Genomic DNA, 16,734 nt, shown 5'->3' on the forward strand with positions numbered 1-16,734 from the left:
TCTCAACTGCCGCCGCCGCGGGGGGTGCCGCACACTTGGTACAACCCGCTCCCCCTTTACCGACGGGGAGCGGCGGGAAGAAGGCGGGAGATTCCCCCCCTCCTCCAGTATGGAATGGATCAGCCCGACTGGATCTCGGGTCGCGCAGGGAGCTGTAGTTCTCAGTGCAGCCTGGAGGCGGGGCCGGAAGTGAGCGGATGGGTCGAACTGTGCGGCGCCACGTCTGGTTGTGGCCCAGCCCTTCCGGCGCCGCTCCCTGAGCTCCCCCAGCTCACTGCAGCGCCCTCAGCTCCCTCAGCTCCCGGTTCCTGGGAGTCCTCGGTGGAGGCGACATGTCGGACTTGGGGGACTGGTTCCGGAGCATCCCTCTCATCACCCGTTACTGGTTCGCCGGCTCCATCGCGGTGCCGCTCATCGGCAAGTTGGGCCTCGTCAGCCCCGTCTACCTCTTCCTTTGGCCCGACGCTTTCATCAACCGCTTCCAGGTACGGGCCGCACTACCAATCCCAGCGTGCTTCGCGGCGCCATCGCTGAGGCGAGCCTGGGCTGGGCGCGCGGGGCATGCTGGGGGTTGTAGTGCGGTGCTGCAGGAAGGCGGCCGTGCCTCCCTGCCGTGGCCTGTGTACGGGACGGGCAGTGCGGCCAACAGGGTGACACGGCCACTATGGCACCTGTGAGGGTGTAACTCCGGGACATCACCTTTGTGGTTTGAGTTGAGGAGGTGCCTTTGCACTCATATTATGTGTCAGCATCGGAGCTCTATCACAGAATCACACAGAATCGCAGAATGAGCCGGGTTGGAAGGGACCTCAAGGATCATGTAGTTCCAACCCCCCTGCCTGGCAGGGCCACCAAACATACACCTTTACTAGATCAGGTTGCCCAGGGCCCCGTCCAACCTGGCCTTGAACACCTCCAAGGACGGGGCATCCACAACCTCCCTGGGCAGCCTGTTCCAGGGCCTAACCACTCTCCTAGTAAAGAACTCCCCCCTGACATCTAACCTAAATCTTCCCTCTTTTAACTTAAAACCATTTCCCTGTGTCCTGCTATTGTCAGCCCTTTTGAAGAGTTTATTCCCCTCCTGGGAGTAAGTTCCCTTCAGGTATTGAAAGGCTGCAATGAGGTCTCCCTGCAACCTTCTCTTCTCTAAGCTGAACAAACCCAACTCCCTCAGCCTGTCCTCGTAGGGGAGGTGCTCCAGCCCCCTGATCATCTTTGTGTCCCTCCTCTGGACCCTTTCCAAAATCTCCATGTCCTTTTTGTACTGAGGGCTCCACACCTGGACACAGTACTCCAGATGGGGCCTCACAAGAGCAGAGTAGAGAGGGACGATCACCTCCCTATCCCTGCTGACCACCCCTCTCCTGATGGAGCCCAGGATCCCCTTTGCTTTCCGGGCTGCCAGAGCGCACTGCTGGCTCATGTTGAGTCTTTCATCCATCAGGACCCCCAGGTCCTTCTAGTGAAAAACAAAGCAGCCGCTGCCTGCAGGTGCTCAATGAAGGTTGCTGTGTGGGCTCCTCCTTCTGTGCAACAGATCAGAGTCAATTCTGTATCCCCTTTTAAAATGGGATTGCAAGCAGATTCCTTTGCTGCACTGAAGACTCGGTGCTGTGTGGGTGTTATGGAAATGCTTGGGAAAGTTGTGTGATTGCTGTTGTAATCTAAATAGATTTGCTTGTCAAATTAAGAAGCAACTGTTGTGGCTGCTCAAACAGTGGTAAGTGATACTTGAGCTATTTTTAATCTATTTCTTAATCTTCCTGTTAAAACTAATAAGCCTTGTGTATGATCTCATTCATATAAATATGTCCTTTTCTTTGCTCTTTTTAGATATGGCGGCCAATAACAGCAACTTTCTTCTTCCCGGTGGGACCTGGAACAGGTTTTCTGTACTTGGTGAATTTGTATTTCCTGTATCAATATTCATCACGTTTAGAAACAGGTACGTCGTCCATTAAGTCGTATGCAAATGGTAAACTGTCTAGAGTTAATGGAGTCCTTGCAATGACAGACAGAGCTCCTGCTGGGACTGTTTGGGAGTAATGGAACTGTGGTTGATTCAGAAAGAGCTGAGGAATAGGGCTCATCTCTGTGCCCTCTGATGTCAGTCAAAGGAGAAACTGCACTGAGAACTTTGTGACTTTGGGGCAGGGAGCCTGTTCAGTTGGGATCCTTCTTTCTGCAGGAGGAATTGGTGCTTCTAGTTGACAGATATCAGGAAGTGAAAGTGAGACTGAAAGGTAGTTTTACTTCTGTTTCCTTATGTCTAATGTCTTTTAATATGAAGGTATGATACAGCATATGTAATAACAGGTGTATCCTTCTTGACAAAATAGTGGTCGTGCTTTTTCTCTTTTTAAAGGCAACGATTCTTATTTGTATTCTTCTTTATGTTGTTTTGAATTGAGAGAGATCCTCTACAAATGCAGTGTACTCTTCTGTCAAATAGACATGTGAAAAGTTAAGGAACGAGTTGGATCTTGAGAGTAGAAGGCAGGAAATCACACAGTGGAAAAGAATCTTCATTTTAATTTGCTTAAAGGGGAAAGAAGTTAGAAGGTGGCTTCAAATGAGTCTTTTTGTATTGTGTAATTTGTTGAAGCTAGACAATAATTGTTTCAATTAAATAATCAAAGCACTTACAAAGCTAAAATCCTTCTAAAAGCCTTTTTGAGCAGAGATTTCAGTGTAGTAATAATACAGTCTCAAAGCTGATGGTTGAAGTGGAAATGCTCTGCAAGATAGGGGGGGAATTAGGAAAGACCTGCTGTAGGGAGCTTTCCCCATCAACCTGTCTTTAGGAGAGTCTTGTGGGGTACCTTTTAAGTCATAAGAATAACAGAGAAATAAAGGAGTGTGACCATGATGCCATATTGTATTTGGTTGTTTTCTTAATTAAAGTAGTTGTAGTTCAGTAACTAGAAACAGTTCCTGGTCTGTTGGTGGAAGGTTATAAACAAATACATGCTTGTGAGTAAGAACAGTCACAACATTCAGCTGCACAAAGCTATATGGAATGAGAGTTCATGGTGGATATAGAGGAATTATAAGACATCACTTCTTGGATGTATTCTACAAAAGGTTTATGCTGGTTGTGCTGTGGCAGAAGTCTTCTGGAAGAAAGTCAGATATTTCAGCAATAAATTCACATACCCGCACTACTTACCTGTATTTTGAGCTGGGAATTCAGCTATGGCTCTGCGTGAAACAATGCATTTCACTGTATTTTAAGGGTAAATTTTTGGGTATGAAGTTCTTGATTATGTCAGTCCTTCTTTTCTACAAAACAATAAGAACCTTGGATCCTTCTGCTCTTCTGGTAGCGGGAAGTGTGTCAACTTGCGGTAATATGTTTACAGATTGACATTGGCATAGATCTGTTTCCTTACTCAGTGAAGCTGAGGAATAAAGATGATTATTTTCAGGGTTGTACATGAGTTTTGAGCTCACACAGATGTTGCATAGTAACTTCAGAGCTATAGGGGAGGAGATATAACTGGGGGAGAAAAATCCATGTGGTTTTGTATTGCACTTGTCTTTCTAACAAGCTGATGTTGAGCTTCCTGAGGGAAATGAGATTGATGTGTTTTTTGTTTTGTTTCCATTGGAGAAGAGCATAACAAATAGAGAAACCGTAATGGGAATATGCAGAGTTCACAGTAGTATAAATGATGCGATTGTGAGTCTGCAGCACTTTGCTGGGTTGTTGTATGACAGCAATAAGGGGAAGATTCAATTTTATGTTGTTCTCCAAATAGAAAACTTACCCAAATAGTTCTTCAGTGGTTTTCCTTTCTTCTTTCCCACCTGTCATGTAACACCCATGGCTAAACTTGAATAATGCGAAACAGATGTAGGAAGCCGCACAGTACTAAGATTAAGCAGTGGCACTCTGTCCCTTTTGATGTTTCAGTGTGTAAATCAGCTCTTTGTGATGAACTATTTGCTACTGTATTGTGGGTCTGTGTCAGCAGTATTCCCATGCTTTCCTGGCCTACATGAAGTTATATGAAGGTTGTTATGAATCTAGCTCAGATGCTGAGGTCTCTGCCAACATCTTACTAGGGTTGGGGGTTTTGTGTTTTTAATTCCTCTCTCTGCCAGGTCATAAGCTCATCTGGGCATCTAAGGATAATTTAATTTTATATCATCTGCAGGGAGTGTTGCTGTTCTGCTTGTTTGTTTGTTTGTCTTTGTCCTGGAAAGCATCGTCACCCATTTGAAATGGGAGATTAGGCAAGTGTTTCTACTTGGAAGAAGGCACCGAATGCACGTGTAATGTCTGTCATAGTATATTAACTTCCTGGAGTGTAAAGATGTCTCTCAAGTCTGAGTAGGTGATGCAAAGAAGGCACAGTTTGCTTAAGTAAAAACTAGTTTTCAAACGACTCAATTGTTACACAGCAAAAGCGGAAATGCAAAGTTTAAGTACATCTTCCTATTGTTGCTTGCTGTTTCCTGTTGTTGCTTGCTGTTTCCTATTGTTCTTCTAAGACTTTAAAACTAAAAATCGTAAGAGTTATTCTACATACCCTCAGTGGCTTATTAGTTGGAGATTTCTTAAGACTTTTAAAGGTAGAGTTGTAATTTCTTATCATGACTTTGTAGTGTCCCTGACAATTCTTTCTGTTAACAGGGGCTTTTGATGGAAGACCGGCAGATTACATGTTCATGCTTCTGTTCAACTGGATCTGCATTGTTGTATCCTTCCACTCATCTTCTAGAGTGTTTCAGTTCTCTGATTTCTGTTTGAAATATATTCAAAGACCAGCTCTTAGCGACTAAGTTTTAAAGAGTACAAATGTTTGCAGGTAAACTTCTGTCTTCTTGGAAGGGTAACAGGGAGAATGCTAATGTGTGCACTGACACAGGTTTGTAATTTGCTGGGAGAGCTGGGGTTGTTCAGCCTGGAGAAGAAGAAAGCTCCAAGGAGACCTGATAGTGATCTTCAGTGGAACATAGGGGTACCATGCAAAAAGAGCCCTTACCTGCTGGGAACTGAGAGTTGATGGTTGTGCTGCTGTTTGCAGGCTGAAGAAATGGGCTGGTCAGGAACATCATGAAACTCAATATAGCCCATGGGGAGCAACCTCGTGCACTGGAACAGGTTGGGAATGCAGTGTCTGCAAAGCAGCTTTGCAGAAAAGGACTTGGAGGTGCTGGTGGTCACCAGATTGACTGTGTGCTGGGGACGTGCCCTTGTGGCTGAGTGCCTCCTGGGCTGCACTGAGCAGTGTGTTTTCAGCAGGTTGAAAGCTCTCTGCTCAGGTTTGGTGGGATGACTGAGGGGCTGCATGCAGCCCAGCTGTGAGAGATGCAGAACTTGCAGTACTTCCCCAGTACAAGAGAGACTTGGATGTTCTGGAGCAGCTCCAGGGAAGAGGTGTGAAGGTGATTAAGGAACAAGAGCATCTGTCACATGAGGAGAAGCAGAGAGAGCAAGGACTGCTCAGAAGAGAAGCTTTAGAGGTGTTTCATCCATATGGATAGTTACCAGATGGGGAAGGGAGGAAAGGAAAAGCCAGAGAAGTCTGGTCCTCAGTAATGAGAAGAAAGACAGCAGACACAAAACAAAACAGAAAATGCAATTTAGATTCAAGAAATAACCTTTTCACTGTGACACTGATCAGATGTCAGAGGTTTTGGAACTTCCATTCTTGGAGACATTCCTGTTCTATCGGTGTTTTTCCCAGCCACCTTGCAGCAATTTGCAGTGGCACGAAACATAGAAAAGAGGGAGCACTGACATCAATGTAGACAAGATGCAGCCAGGAAGAGGTGTAGAAACACCACCTTAATCAATAGATTAACCATCTCTTGCCACATTCCACTGCATGGAGGGAATTCCTGCTTGTCCTGTTGCACCACAGCTGTAACTAGGAAAACAGCCTGTGTTGCTGAGAGGCCATTTGCTTTATTGTAGTTGTTGGTTGTTGTCTGTGAACTGTGAGATGAATCTATTTGTGGCTTGACTTTCAGACTGGCCACTTTATCTGGCTTTGCTGCTTTTTCCTTAATGGTAAAATGGTAGATAACTGGCTTAGCAATGGACATGCAGGTAAGTGCAGTGCAGCTTTTTTAGGTAATAATCTTCAATTTTCTTGCTATTTACTGGCCTTATAGGCAGAGTTAGCTACATAAAACATAGTTAAAGCTAGCTTGTTCTAGTTTATATCAAAATAGATTGTGTGTATTGTTAGTTTCTTTCAGTTAGAGTACTTTGGGATAGCTTCAGCTAACATTGCAAGCCTTGGATCTGACTCTGGAGTCAAGGAGTGAGAATCAGCTCTGGCAGTCAGGAAGTACCTGCGTTTTACTGAAGGAGTCCCAAGATTTCATATATATACAGTTTCCTCTAATGAATGTTTTTCTGTATTCTGACTCTCTTAGCTAAACATGGTTCCCAGGTTAATTAGTCTTCTTGAATTCATTCCTTTTATTTGCTGACTGCAGACTTTATTGTGCAAAATGCAGCTTCAGATTCACATCAGGACCGTGAAGTGCAAAATGCTCACAGGAATGATTAAATAGCAGTCTGAAGGTTTCAGTGAGGGTGTTCTTATCTGCCCAGTTGTTAAGATGAAGGGAATAAGGGAAGCATTTCTTAAATGCAGCTGTGTCAGGTAACTGCATGTTTTCAGCATCTTTGCTGTTATCCTCATCTTACTTCTGTTCCCACCACCCAAAGCTCACAGCAATATCCCTAATTCTGTGCAAGATTACCTCCATTTTTACCTGAAAAATGAGATTATAGAGTAGGACAGCTGGGTCTCCCTTGCTCTACCAAGGTAACTTTGCCATGTCTGGCTGTGGTACTTTGAAGGGGTTGTCAGCACAACTTCCGTTGGTGGTGGCATGAGAGACACAGGGTTTGGAAATTAGATGCAGGAACCCTTCATCTGGCATGTTAGTGTAGTCTCAGGTGAGTACGTGTTTAGGTTGGTGCTTTGGTTTGAGCGTTGAAATGATTGTGGCACAAATGTTGCTGATTGCTGTAGGTGTGTTACCATGCAGCTGGGAGTAGTGGTTACTGTTTCACTTAGTTGCTTTGGAGCCCTTTAACTTGGTCTTGTGATGATGTTGCTACCCTGCTTCAAAGCCTGAGATAACTTTGGTGCGTCTCTGCAGCTCTGTGCTGAAGCATGAACTGCGCGTTAGGAGTGAGGAGAAATAATCATGTTTGCTCAGACACTCAGGGTAAACCTATTTTATAATATGTGACTTGGTAATTTTGTACCTTATCAGGAATTACGCCACCTGTTTGGGCTTACGTGCTCACTGAAGCTGTCATATACTGTAACCCAGTAGGGGGGACTTGTCTTCATTAACAGAATATTTTCCAGCACAACAAAAGAGAATGACTAAGTATGTTCTCTTGCTTAGCATTCTGATCTTGTGTGCAGATGCATGGCATGTGGTGGTGAAGATTCTGAGGCATTCTTTCAAGACTTGATGATGTATTGTGCTTTTAAACCTTAGAGCTTCTGCTGCCTGTTGAAGTTTCTCAGACGTCTGTGAAGTTGATGGTAACTTTTTGTCTTTTTAACATTGCAGTTGCTGATGATTCCGCTCATCATGTCAGTACTTTATGTGTGGGCCCAGCTGAACAGAGACATGATTGTATCATTTTGGTTTGGAACGAGATTTAAGGTAAGTCAGATTATTTGGGAAGGTTTCTGCCTGGAATACGCTTACAAAGGGAGTGAGGCTTGAAAAAGAAGTATTTTCTTCAATTAAGGATGTCCTATGCTTTCATGAAGACATATAGTCCTTCACATGCAATGAAGACAGTTCTTTTTGATGTCTTCCATACGATGCCAGGACATCTCTTCAGTAAAACCACACTGAGTGACAACTGAAATTCATTGATCTGAACAAAAGAGGGGGATAAAAGTAATTAACCTGACTAAAAGCTGAACAATAGTGAGAAAATGTTTGGAAACTGCTCTTTCCTGTGCAGATTGGTTTGATTCTGCCAGGTCTTGTGATGAAAATGTAAATGGCAGAAGATGTATCTACATAAAATATTAAAACAAGTATGATTTGTCCACACGTTAGTGGTTTCTCAGTGTAAAGCAACTGCTGTTTTGGTTATAATCTACTTAAGTTAATATAACAAGATCTGCGCATTGCTAAAAACTGAGAGTCTAATCATACTTAGTAGTGCAGTGGATCTTAAGCAGGTTCAAATTCCACACTTGGACGTACAATTTCTGTATCTCTGTTCTTTTTCAGGCCTGTTACCTACCGTGGGTTATTCTGGGATTCAACTACATCATTGGTGGATCGTATGTATTTACAATTAAGGCCTATTTAAAGTTGTGAAGTCTTTTACAGCTATCTCTTATCACTCTCATCAGCAGCGTTACTAAAATAAGAGGCTTAAAGCTGTATAATCGATCTGATCTTGGTCAGTGTTGTATGGTGATTGCTTAAGATAATGCAAAGAGGAGCTATGGATGTGAGAGCTAAGTGAGGAGAAAGTAATAGTAAAGTGATTGTTCAGGTAGATCTTTGCGTTAGGCCATTTCCTTACTAAAAGCATGATGCCCAGCAAAGAAAGATTTCATCCTGTAAGACCAGTCATCGCTGCTGATTTTTAGAAACAAACTTAATTTGAATCTTTTAAGCAGTGTTTCTTCTTTCCATCAGAACCTTATCCAATGTGTAGCTTTTATCAGCATGTGAAACACGGAGAAAAGACAATTGCAAGTCTGTGGAGTGCCATATTAGCACTTTCTGTGTCTGTTGGCCTGCTTTGCATTTCTCTGAGCGTAGTGATGCGGAGTCCCCTTTGTGCAGTCTTTCCTATTAGTGCCCTGTATTGGCTGTGGCCACGTGGTGCCGCTGTAACACAGTGACAACAGCAAGTTGCATGGTTGATTTATAAAAGGAGGAGATGGGAATACAGCAAAAAAAACCTCAATTCCCTTTTCTGGCTGTGCCTCCTACTGACTCATCCGTTACTTGAGAAGACTGCTTGCTGTTAGATACCTGCTGTTTCTGTGCATGACAGAAAACACTCAAGGGCCTCCATTCAGCAGCGTTCCTGCAAAATTAGGAACACAACAGTACAGCAGGAGACAGGTTGTCCAGCAAAAACAGCAAGGACTTCTCAAGCTCTACCAACTTTTCTTTTAGACACTGATGGCTATAGGGTTTAATTCTCTGTGGTAAACAAGCATTTAATTGCATTTTCAGTACAGTCTGTGAGAAGGCTTGGAAGGGAGGGAGGAACAGCCTATTTGGTGCGTTGGCGCTGAATGCTGGCCCTTCTAAAGAAGTGGCTGCAAAATGCTGAGGGAAGGGAAATTTCTGTAGTTCACAGCCCTGGCAGTGCCTGTGGCAGGTGAACAATGGTAACTGGCAGAAGATGAGTATTCATTTATTGCTGGGGAAAACAGCCTGCGAAACTGTTCTTTTTCTTTGCAGAGTCATCAATGAGCTCATAGGAAATCTGGTTGGACACCTGTATTTCTTCCTAATGTTTAAATATCCAATGGATCTGGGAGGAAGGAATTTTCTGTCCACACCTCAGTTCTTGTAAGTTGACTTAATGCTGTAGCTCACTGTTTATTTGGACCAGTTTTCAGGATTGTTTATAAGGACGTATATCTTCTGGGATTTCAAAGTGTAAAATACCTCGTTAAATGAGTGTGCTTCAGCATATAGTGGCTGTAATGTTGTGTATAGACTGTGACATCAAAAATGTTTTTTTTTCCTTGTAGGTGGTCAGTGTTCTTTGTTTCCCCAATGGGTGGCTTGTGTTCTATACCTGCTCTTGAGAGTGAGAGGAAAAGCTATGCCTCTGCTAATTAATTAAACTAGTAAAGAAACCTGCCTGCCAGTTATCAAACAGTATCCATCAGATTCTTTTTAAATAATTATTTTCCTGTAAACCTTTATCTGTATTTCCATGTATTGTTACGGTAACCACCAGTTAAGCAATACATAATGACAGAAATCCATTGTAGGTTTGCTAGGCACCATTATATGTATCTGCTCTGCAGTTGGTGTTGGACACCATGGCTGAGAATTCAAGTCTTGGATTCTGAAGTGCTCTTTTTGTAACTTATTCATTGTTTTGGCACTAGAATATTAAGATCAGAAGCCAAAGACTGCAGTTTCAATTCCCTGTGTCCACATCCGTTTGAGTTGTAAATGCCAGTGCCTCTACCAAACTTCAGTTAGCAACATGGTTAGTTAAAGGTTTGTCCTGTAGAAAGGTTAAAAGATGAAAAGTGGAAATACAGTTGCACCTCCTGTGCAAGTTTTTAAGAGTAGTGAAGCTTTGTATGTGCAAACTCTCCTGCTCAACCTAATTTACTGTGAAGATTAGAAGACTAAATGTTGCTTTAAAATGTCTTTCAAGGTAGTAACAGTTCTGAAACGATTATTGATCTTGTTGGTTCTCTGTATATGTGTTTGTTTTCTATATTTGAGAAGCACAAATAGAAGTACTGTGAAAAAGGGATAAATGCTGCCTCTGTACTGTAATGCGTTGGGAAAATAAAAGGTTCTGTGATGAATTACTGATACATTTAGCATTAGAATGAAGATTATACAGGATCATCTTTTAAGGGATGTGTCTTTATGTTTGGGCTTCAGATTTTCTTGGGCAAATCCAGGAAGATTTAGAGGAGCTCAGTGTAACTATTTATTATAGAGCTGAAGCAACTCTGTGCTGATAGCCCCCTGGATTGGCATCTGCAGAAAAGATGTATTTTAGGTCATTACATTTAAATGGTAGTTGGATTATGTGGTCTTACAACCAGTTTGTTCCGTCCAGATCACTTAAACTTTGTCTTCAGTCAAGCTAAGTGCTTAGTCCCTTTGGTCCACAGTTCCTCAGGAAGGCTTATTTAGAGAGCACTTTGTAGACTTTGTAACAGTTGGAGAGAGAGATGCTCAGAATTAATTTGGATTTTTTTTTCTATTACTTCTTAAGGGGGAAAAAAAAAGGGAAAGGAGTTCAGAGAATCAAGTGTATATCACAGTGTTTATTCTCAACAGTGAGACAATTTGTATTATGCATTTTTTCCCATTGTTTGGATTATTATATATGAGCATATCCTAAAGGTGCATGTTCCCCAGAGTACTTATTTCCAATTTTAAGCCCTCAGTACAGTAAAAGAATCCTGTGAGGTACTGCTTTCAAAAGCTAGTTTTATTGCAAAGCCTTGCAGGTAAAAGGAGTGCATAAAAAAGTATTCTGGTAATTACTTCCAAGATACAACTATTTCTCAAACTCGCTCTTTTGGCTTGTCCTAGGTACCGCTGGCTGCCAAACAGAAGAGGAGGAGTGTCAGGGTTTGGTATCCCACCTGCTAGCATGAGAAGAGCTGCAGAAGATCAGCAGGGTGGTGGAAGACACAATTGGGGTCAAGGTTTCCGACTAGGTGACCAGTGAAAAAAAACTACTCCTGCCCTTGGAAACAGCAACTCTTTGGTTTTATTTGCTTGTAGGATCGATCCTTCCTGGTGCAGAGCTTGCTAAAGAACTGAGCTCTCTGTAGTGCTGTTGGATTTTACAGTTTTGGAACAATTATTTTGGTGCAAGAGAAAATTAACAAAAAAAGTTCAGAAGGGAAAACATAGATTTTACTCCAGGCTAGCCAGTAGTGTCAGACTTGATTCTGCCATTAAAAATAAGCTGCCTTTGTACAGTGTTGTCTGTCTGTCACAACAGGCTTCCATTTTTGCCATCTTGTTCTGTGCTGTGATGGGAAAATCTACTGATGTTCTATCTTGCCTGTTAAAAGCTTGTTGGTCAAGAGTCCAGTGGATGACAGATGGATCAAATTAACCCTAATGTTTAGGAAGCAGATTTTTTTTTTTTTTCCATAACTGTGCTTAAGTCCTGGGGTCTTTGGAAGCATTGTTTAAGTGATATATTTGTGCTGCATTCATAAAGTAAAGTGCAAATGTTTTATTTCCATTATTAAGCTGTATTTTTGAGAGCAGTTTTTTCTTGTCATGCAGCATATGTCCAACCTGAAACAGCTTGAGATGTGCAAGGCTAAGGGTAAGAGGGCTTTCATTTCAAAATGGCAATAACAGATACACAATTGAAATCTCTAATTTTTCATGGCATGTCCAAGGCTTGCTCTGTTTTAATAGAAGCTGCCTTTGGTTGTTTTTTTTTTGGGTTTTTTTTTTTTGTTTTGTTTTGTTTTTTTTTTTTTTGTTTTTTTCTGAGATCTTTAAGTTCTTGGCTTCCTGGTTTCTGTTTTGATTGTAAAATTGGGTATTACAAACAGTAACTTACAACTAGAATATAAAAGGTACTCACTGCAGCATTATGTTCATAATAAGTGAATCTACAACTTTCTCTTAAAAGCTTTAAGACATCAAAGAATCAAAGCTGGAAATAAACTTTTCCAGGTTAAAGATATAATAGATTTAATTGTTTTTTTACTACAGGATTCTTTCATGGTTGAATGAGGAACTATGTACTCTGTTTATTAGCATCTCAGTTTTTCTGGTGAATCTTTTTGACTCAGAGAGGGAATGATTCTGTATGGTAGTTTTCCTAGTACTGGATTCCTTTAGGCAGAGCACAGGGCTGAGATCCAGGAAGCTGTAATGCTGACTAGCTACTTTCTCACCTTATGAATTTGAGCAAGCATTGCTTTTCTCAGTTTTTCCAGTGGTGAAGAGGACTCGTGCATCTCTCATAGGATTCTTAAAAAGTAGGCACTCTGCAGTGTTGTTGGGTCATAGCTGCCAGTGGAAAAAAATTCATGTTTAAGGTCAAGTGAATAACACTTAAGCTAGCAATACAATTGTGCTAAATTTAACCAAGACTCATAAGTTAGAATATAGTTGTCTTTTTTTTTTTCCTATAGTGGAGAAAAAGGAGTCCTGTCACTCTTCTAGGATGAGATTGAAGTCTTTGAACTTCCATGTAGCGATTTTACTATGTAGGTAGGGCACAGAAGGCTGTTCTGCTCCATCTTACGTATCTCAGGTATCTGCAAGTAGGTGATGTGAATCTGGGCCAAAACATTTTATTGCTTTCCCCCCCCCCCCCCCCTTCACTAAACTTGGATAATGAAGGTTGATAAACTTGTAAATACTACTCGATATGAAGCTGGTTGGAAGATTTGAGCCGGCTTGCCTGAAAAATGTGCATGCTCCAATACTGTATTGCAGTTCCTTTTTGTTGATCAGGTATGTGGGCAAGTGCAGAAAAGTGCTAAGAGTCACAGTATGTGCTTCAGTTTTACAGGAACCCGGGAGTTTGGAAGTCCCCAGCCATTTTTGCCTATTCAGTTGTAAGTTTTAAATATCTCTTGTCTCTGTCTTTATGTACAGCAGTGGGTGGAAAAGAGTTCTGCAGTGTTGCAAAGACTAATATGTTGTTGACCAATGCCTGTTATTTGATGCCAACTTCAAAAGTTTCAGAACCATCAGTTCTATAGGAGTCATAATGCAGCTGATGTTCTTAGTCATCATAATCACATCACTGTCTCCAAGCTGATGCTTTGTCTTTTTTGAGTTGGGAGTTGACTGCTAAGTGAAGATGCAGTAGGTTGTGACTCAGCTTAAATTCTGGTACACTCAAATTGCACATCTTTTTACAGAAGGCCATAAAGGGGGCACAGGTGAGAGGAAACATGGCAAAAGTCATTGTCCTGGCCCTGCGCACTGTGCTGTCTACAGCTGTAGTGCATCTTCCTCCTATAAATTAAGAGGAAGGGGATTTACAAGGAAGATTCACTTCTGATAAGTCCTGGTTTGCTTCTGAGCTGCTTCAAGTCAATTTACATTGCTGGTATGGAAGATTCACTTCAGAATTCCATATTGTAAATTCACTTTGTTCATTTCTCGCTTGTCACTTGACCTGAAGCACTGTTTGTCCTCTAGTGTACACTGACAACGGCAGTCTCTTGCTAAATGAGTACCTCCTTTCTTATTTTGTACAGATAATTTCCCTTTTTGTAATCACATTTTGTTGGCGAAGTTTTAAATTAAAGTTTTAATCTGTTATTGTCTCTGTTTTGCTAAATCATAATTCTACCTAAGGCAAGTCTTCTGATGCATGTATCTCTAGAGAATGTCTGACAGCTGCATTGTGACACAGTGCGGGGGGGAGTCTTGTTTTCTCTGATCATTCTTTATTTATAATTATTTCTTTGTTTATCACCATGAGTTTTGGCAGTCTGTGTCCTTACTTGGTTACTACCCTTTTACAGCTCTTTTGGGGTGAGTGCGTGCTTCACACTTCATTCTTTATTGTCCTTTGGGAAAGAAATAACCTTCTTCTAACTCAAGTTTTGTGAGGTTGGTAGAGGTCCTGCCGGATATGCCCATATGCCAGATTTTTTTGAGGGTCTGTTATCTCAGCTGATTTGGAGACAGGTTGCGTATCCTCCAAACCACTCTCTTGAGTCTCGTCATTCATCTGAGTGTGCTTTTTCTGTTTGTAATCATAGAGGTGCCAAAGAAGGTTGCTGACTTGGTGCGTAACATGCTGTGTGAATTTCTTGAGTTCTTTAAAGTGCAACATCTTGGTCCATGCTCAGTACCCCAACACAACATAACAAGTGCATGCTTTTTAATTGTGCTCAAGCTGCATAGGTGGTCAGTGGGGGGAGAGCCAGGAATGCAAAATCAAACGCCTGCTTCTGAAATCCTTCATCTTTCACTCCTATCGCTTTGTCCTGGTGGCAGCTATTCTCTGGTAACTTGATGATTTTCTTGTGCAAGAAAGGGACATCGAGGCCTTGGAGCACGTCTGGAGAAGGACAACAAAGCTGGTGAGAGGTCCAAAGCACAGGCCTTAGAAGAAGTGTCTGAGGGAGCTGGGGTTGTTCGGTCTGGAAAAGAGGAGGCTCAGGGGAGACCATATTGCTCTCTAAAACTACCTGAAGGGAGGTTGTTGTGAGCTGGGAGTTGGCCTCTTCTCTCGTGAAACTAGTGATAGGACTAGAGGGAATGGCATCGAGTTGTGCCAGGGGAGATTCAGGCTGGGTGTTAGGAAATACTACTGCTCTGAAAGAGTGGTTGGGTGCTGGAATGGCTGCCCAGGGAGGTGGTGGAGTCACCATGGAGGAACGTTTGGACGTTGTGTTGAGGGACATGTTTTAGTGAGAACTGTTGGTGATGGGTGGATGGTTTGACTGGATGATCCTGTAGGTCTTTTTGAACCTGGGTGATTCCATGATTCTGTGATGTGGTGTTGCCAATGATTTAATGAGACACGATGAGTTGCTTTGACCCATTTTGTCACCTGCTTGCCCTGGGAGAGAGACTGAGAGAATATACCTTGCAGGATGGCATATCACTTGCAATATAGTTCGAGATCTTTCCTGTGTTTCTGTATTTCTATATACAGCGTACAGGAAGGTAGACAACTTTGCCTTGACAGGATAATGAGCTGAAGAAAAACACTCCCTACTCTCAAGTTTCTATGATGTCCAGTCAACTGATAGATACCTTTACTTCTGTTTCATACTTCACATAAAGATGATTCACATTCTTTTCAGCCCCGTAGTAGGATTAGGATGATAGATCAATTTGTATGTGCCCCACAGTATAGCAAGGCACTAAATTCGATGAAGATCTTGGTGTTGTCAGTGTATGCAGTAGTAAATAGCTTTTTTTAGTTCTGTGCATCCCTAGGTTCTTCATACTTTGCCATGAGTGATAGTAACAGTGTGACTTGAAATTCGCAGTTGAGTGTATCATTTTGGTTTTATTAATGAAGTTAATTATGTAAGATGTGTGTATTAAGCAGAAGTATTTCTCTCTAAAAGATGTCAGTGTGCTGTTTTTTAGGTTTGAAGAGGTAAAAGGGCTTCTTCAGTTTACATTTTTTGAAGCCTCCGTTTTTGGTGATGAAAGGAATTTGGTTTGCAGCAGCAGCTCATCCTTTTATTATTGGAACAGGATCTAGGAGGAATGATTGTAACAACACCTGTGAGCCAGAAGTTGCTTAAAAGGAATGATAATTGGGATGCTGGCAAGGCCTATGCAGAATCTTGTTGATATTGGGGAGGGAAGAAATGATGATGAATCCTTAGTTCTAGTGCTTTTTGTTTTGGCATTCCACGTGACCAAAATAACAGCATCCCTGCAAAATGCCATTAGAGCTCAAATTCCCTCCTAAGGCCAAGTTTCTCTAGCTGTCAGCTGTTGGTCACTCATGATGAATATCCTGGCAACGGGACGTAGTATTTAGAAGCACAAACACAACAAGTCTTCTTGCATCTGAATGTTTTCATAGAATTCTTTAAAGAAATGTACATGTTTAGTCTTCAGCTGTCTGTGGATTAATGAGCAATGAGTAGGTGCCAGTATTAATGATTTTTTTTTGTCATTGCATCCAGGGGTGTAAGGATGCTGTCTGCACCAGCACGTAGGCTTGTCAAGCTGTCTGGAAACACTCATAACACTATGAGATTTGCATCATCTTACAGAGCTAGCTAAGTTTTGGAAGCTGCTTTGTAGTGATGCTTTCTCTGTTTTCAAGTTGTTCTGCTGGTTAGCTCTAGTTAACTCTAGCATCCCTCTCAACTTGATTTAAAATAGCCACTGACTTCAATTGGAAAGGCTCCTTGTAGTAGTTGTTTTCACTCGGATTTGACTGGCACTGCTCAGTACTGATGCCGTAAGAAGTCTAGCTGGTGGTTAGGTAAAAAGTTCATTTTGAACCATGAGAGGTAAGAGTAAGGGGTTTTCCTGTGCTCATCCATACCTCTGCAAATGGTGATCTTACTCTCT

At 42.1% G+C, this 16,734-nt stretch overlaps 1 protein-coding gene across 1 annotated transcript; it reads left to right on the forward strand.

Moving 5' to 3' along the window:
• The first annotated feature begins 237 nt into the window (after positions 1 to 237).
• Positions 238 to 13,998, forward strand: DERL1 (derlin 1). The gene is made up of 8 exons (XM_015856196.3): positions 238 to 485; positions 1,837 to 1,948; positions 4,643 to 4,707; positions 6,038 to 6,064; positions 7,561 to 7,656; positions 8,242 to 8,294; positions 9,439 to 9,549; positions 11,278 to 13,998. The coding sequence occupies exons 1-8, from the start codon at positions 333 to 335 to the stop codon at positions 11,414 to 11,416; spliced, it is 756 nt and encodes a 251-aa protein (XP_015711682.1). The 5' UTR covers positions 238 to 332; the 3' UTR covers positions 11,417 to 13,998.
• The last annotated feature ends 2,736 nt before the right edge of the window (positions 13,999 to 16,734 follow it).

Source organism: Coturnix japonica, chromosome 2, assembly GCF_054131305.1.
Source record: "Coturnix japonica strain WE chromosome 2, WE-NBRP24, whole genome shotgun sequence".
NCBI lineage: Eukaryota > Metazoa > Chordata > Aves > Galliformes > Phasianidae > Coturnix > Coturnix japonica.